The 4577-nt window shown below is 40.6% G+C and overlaps 1 protein-coding gene across 2 annotated transcripts in view; it reads left to right on the top strand.

The window, feature by feature from the left end:
* LOC123981419 (low-density lipoprotein receptor-like) overlaps positions 1-3185 on the top strand; it is a 17545-nt gene extending 14360 nt beyond the window's left edge. The window contains exons 24-26 of one of the 2 annotated variants that reach the window (XM_046066227.1): positions 68-389; positions 481-598; positions 2901-3185. In XM_046066227.1, coding sequence (XP_045922183.1) covers positions 68-389; positions 481-598; positions 2901-2966 — 506 coding nt within the window. In that variant the 3' untranslated portion in view covers positions 2967-3185. The remainder of the gene's footprint in view (positions 1-67; positions 390-480; positions 599-2900) is intronic. The other variant, XM_046066228.1, reaches the window with a different exon arrangement.
* Positions 3186-4577: the final 1392 nt, after the last annotated feature.

The raw sequence follows: 4577 nt of genomic DNA on the forward strand, positions 1-4577 counted from the left end.
TTCTCCCCCCCCCCCCCCCCCCCAACTACAACAATTCCAGCCTCACTAACAATGATTTTCTCTTCAGGTCCAGATACAAACTCTGCCTCCTTCAGGAACAAAGCCAGTGATGGCAGCTTCCCCCAGTCTTCTTCGTCGCCTCATCCCAAGAGCCAAAAGAACTCTGTTCTGTCAGTTAAAGACTCATCCACATCATGTGATCTCCAACACTGCAACGGTTATGGCAACTGCATCACAGAAGGCAAAGCCACTCGCTGCCAGTGTATGACTGGTTACAAGGGAGAGTTCTGTCAAGAGACAGAGACTGGACAAAGCCACGTTGCTGTGGTCCTGGGTGTCCTCTTCCTCATTGCTATATTGATGGTTGCTGCTGTTATTTTTGCTAAAAGGTACTGACCATGAGGAACAGTGTCTTCTTTTGCACCCTGGCTTTACATTTACACGACTTCAGAACTATTATGGGCTATGTAACCTATGTAGATTTAAATCTCATTTCAACAGGAGAGCCTGGGCGTCTATCAGAAGCAGATCCATGGAGAAAGAAACTCTGATGGCCAACATGGGCCTCCCATGTGAAAACTATGATTCAGACTCTGAGGTAAAACCTCATTCAACTAAAAATTTGAATGAACAGATTTCTGAATTTAGTTGAAGAGGTCATATTGTGCTAATTTTCAGGTTCAAAATCTTATTTAGGGGTGGTACCAGAACAGGTTTACATGGTTTCATTTTCTAAAAACACCATATTTTTTTTGTCGTTACTGCAGCTCCTCTTTTCACCCTGTGTGAGCCCTTCTTTTAGTTATGGAGTGATGCATCTTGCCTCTACAAGATCTTTGTTGGGAGTTGCACATGCGCAGTTCCTAGTTAGGACTACTAGCCAATCTGAAGCAGAGTAGGGCAGGTCGTGAGAAGCCGGTAAACACGGCTTCAGTTCAGCTGTATATGTTCCCCTTACCAGCTTAGCCACATGGACTGGAGCAAGAGTTTCAGAGTGGGGAGTTATTAATCTGTAACAAATGTATCTTTATCCATAAAGTTATAACTGAGCTCTCGCTACATCACAGTAACAACTTTAAGTCCATCGACTGGAGGGTAGCTAGTGTTTGGAAGGGAGAGGAGAGGCAGCAGGTGGACGTCTTGTCACTGTGTGCTGCAGCTCAGTGTGTTTTTCCACCAGTGTTTTTGAGGGCGTGTCGGACTAGTCACTAGGCGAGTATTATGACGCGCATTTTGCTGTGACATCACAGGGATCAAAGGGAAGCGGCTGGACTACAAATGAGCTGTTTTCAGGCAGTTCAGAGCAGTGTTTTCTGTGGGAGATGGGAACTCCCTTTGGGGTGGACTCTGGGCATTTTCACTTTGCAAACCTATTACATGCACAATAAAGTATATAACTTAATAAAGGAGAGGGAGAGCCAAAAAATATGACCTTGAATATAAACCAGTAATGTTTGTTTACTTAACCATCTGGTTAATTGCTAACTACCTTACGAGTTTACGCCTGAAATATTGGTGAACAATATGATTTATCAGTCACAAATATGGATTTTATTTTTATGAAACTTTTATTTTACCAGGCAAGTTAACTAAGAACAGTTGATTTACAATAATGGCCTGGCAGGAGACAAAGGTCTCCTGTAGGGAATGGGTACTGGGATGAAATAAAATGGCATACCAAACACACAGGACAACACACTCCCAACAATAAACCTTAAAAACAATACTATATACTATAATAGAACTCTGACCACAAGAAACATAACCGGCTAAAACATACGACAATTCAGACAGTAGATGATACAACAAATAATTAAGATCAAGACGGCAGCAGGGCAACATGAAAACAAACAAAATGGAAACGCATAGCATCATATAAAGTAGTTACAGTTTTCTGTAAATGAGTCGGTGATTTTTGCCTTTAAAAGTGGCAGTGGTGACGAGAGTTTTGGTTCCAGTTGTTGGGTGCAGCGAACTTAAAGGTAGTGCGACGCAATGTGTTCACTGTAGGGATTTGAGCAGGAGGGATGAAGTAGACGCTAACCTGACCTGAGACCTGAGTTAGGCCTAAGAGAATTTTGTAAATGACCATAAATGCATTATGTTGTATGAAGTGATGGCTGTTCATGGAGGTGTACAGATTGCAGGGATGTGTTGTGGATGAGCTTTGGGGGGATCAGATTGCTGAGTGATAAAGAACATATCACCACTGAAGGAAGACCCTTACCTGCAGACATAAATTACATCACTAAAATCTAGCATGGGTAATATAGTCATCTGAATCTGGGTGAGTTTAGCGGGTTGGGTGAATGATGACAGATTAGAAACCCCAGTCTGGCTTTGACTCTGGCCTGTAGCTTTGTTGTGTGATGAGGGTAAGACTGTGTGTCTAGGCAAACTCCCAAGTATTTGTATGTTTTTACTTGCTCTAATTCCACACCCTCAACAGTAATTACTCCAGGGTTAGAGCGAGTGTTCTTCCTACCAAACCACATGCTCTTTGTTTTGGAGGTCAGTTCACTAGGATGGAATGGTCTACTCCTGTATCAAAAGCTTTTGCCAGGTTAATAAAAATAGCAGCACAACATCGCTTCCTGTCAAGTGAATTTGTAATTTAAGACCTATTAGGGAGACAAATCACAAATGTTTCTGATAGACATGCGACTCACACTAGAGTAACTTTTAGGCCTATTAAATATACAGAATATCTTAATTCTGAGAGATCAATTCTAAAATTGGCAGCTATGTTTGTAAACTAAGCAATCAGATGTGTCTCTAAAAGTTGCAAGACTGTATATTTTGTATGCTATGACTTTTCAGATTTCAGACTATTAAGATGAATGCTAGAATGTTTTTATAAATTGAGGGGGACAACATTTATGATCTTTTCTTCTTCCTAGGAACTGGAGTCCCCAGTAGACTTGAAGAACCCGCCGCTAATGTTAACATCACTACACCTCTCATAGAAGTTCCATATTCTGAAATATGGCATCCAGTATCGATCCAGTATACAACTGGTGGCGCTGCTGGGTCACGTTATATTTGCAGGGTCGATTTCACAATGAATCTGAAGGCTACAGATGGCACGAGTAATGTTTGAGGATGCATTTCTGTGGTGATGAATTTAAACTTGCTGATGGCTAATGTCTTGTAATAAACGTTTTAATGGGATGATCCAAAAACCAGCCTCCGCTTGTTTTTAGAACTCTAACAAGGACCGCAACTTCTGAAGGTTCTCATTGGTTACTAAAATACGTGTTATCGTCTTTTCATTTTGCCCAGTTTTCATGACTAAGGGTTTCAAAACCAGGTATATATTCTAATATTGGTCGTTTGTAAGCAAAGTTTTGTTCATTAGCATCCTCAGTTCCACGGTTTTCTTTGTGTTTCCTGATTAGTCTTGTAGTTTCCTGTTAGATTTTATAGTAGGTTGACTAAAGATTTATAAAATTCCCTTCAAACCATGCACCCATTAGTGAATATAAAGTTCCATTTGTGAGAATTTGTTATACATGACCAACAGTTTCGATTATGCGGCTGGTGCCAACTTCATGTCTTTGTGTCAAACTTGTTTTGTTCAGATTGTGATTGGGGAGCTTACAGACACAAATCCAATATCTAGCTTGCACAGCAGGATGTTTCTTGAAATTTGGACTCTGGATATGGATTGAATGCCATTAATCTTGTACTTTAATGTTAAAGCTATACGCTAAATCAAGAATAAACCTAAACAACAAATATGAGGAATTTTCACATTAGTTCCCCCAACCTACCTCAAAGGCAGACAGATATATCACCATGTTTAATCTCTTAATGCCTTTCTGTCTTTACCCGTCTGTCATTGTTTGGAGCGTCTTAGTTCTTCAGTCGTTTGTGTATAGTGTATATATTACTAATGCTACTGTGGTGACACTGTTTCAGTGTTGTCATAATGGTGCTCCTCTGCTAATTCCTGTATGTCTACTTGTTGTGTCTGGTATGTGACTGTGCCACACTTACAGTGGGTACGGAAAGTATTCAGACCCCTTTAAATTTTTCACTCTTTCATTGCAGCCATTTTCCAAAAATCAAAGTTCATTTTATTTCTCAGTAATGTACACTCAGCACCCCATCTTGACAGAAAAAAACAGAAATGTAGAAATTTTTGCAAATTTATTAAAAAAGAAAAACTGAAATATCACATGGTCATAAGTATTCAGACCCTTTGCCGTGACACTCATATTTAACTCAGGTGCTGTCTATTTCTTCTGATCATCCTTGAGATGGTTCTACACCTTCATTTGAGTCCAGCTGTGTTTGATTATACTGATTGGACTTGATTAGGAAAGCCACACACCTGTCTATATAAGACCTTACAGCTCACAGTGCATGTCAGAGCAAATGAGAATCATGAGGTCAAAGGAACTGCCTGAAGAGCTCAGAGACAGAATTGTGGCAAGGCACAGATCTGGCCAAGGTTACAAAAAAATTTCTGCTGCACTTAAGGTTCCTAAGAGCACAGTGGCCTCCATAATCCTCAAATGGAAGACGTTTGGGACGACCAGAACCCTTCCTAGAGCTGGCCGTCCGGCCAAACT

Source organism: Micropterus dolomieu, linkage group LG13 (genome assembly GCF_021292245.1).
Source record: "Micropterus dolomieu isolate WLL.071019.BEF.003 ecotype Adirondacks linkage group LG13, ASM2129224v1, whole genome shotgun sequence".
Taxonomy (NCBI): Eukaryota; Metazoa; Chordata; class Actinopteri; order Centrarchiformes; family Centrarchidae; genus Micropterus; species Micropterus dolomieu.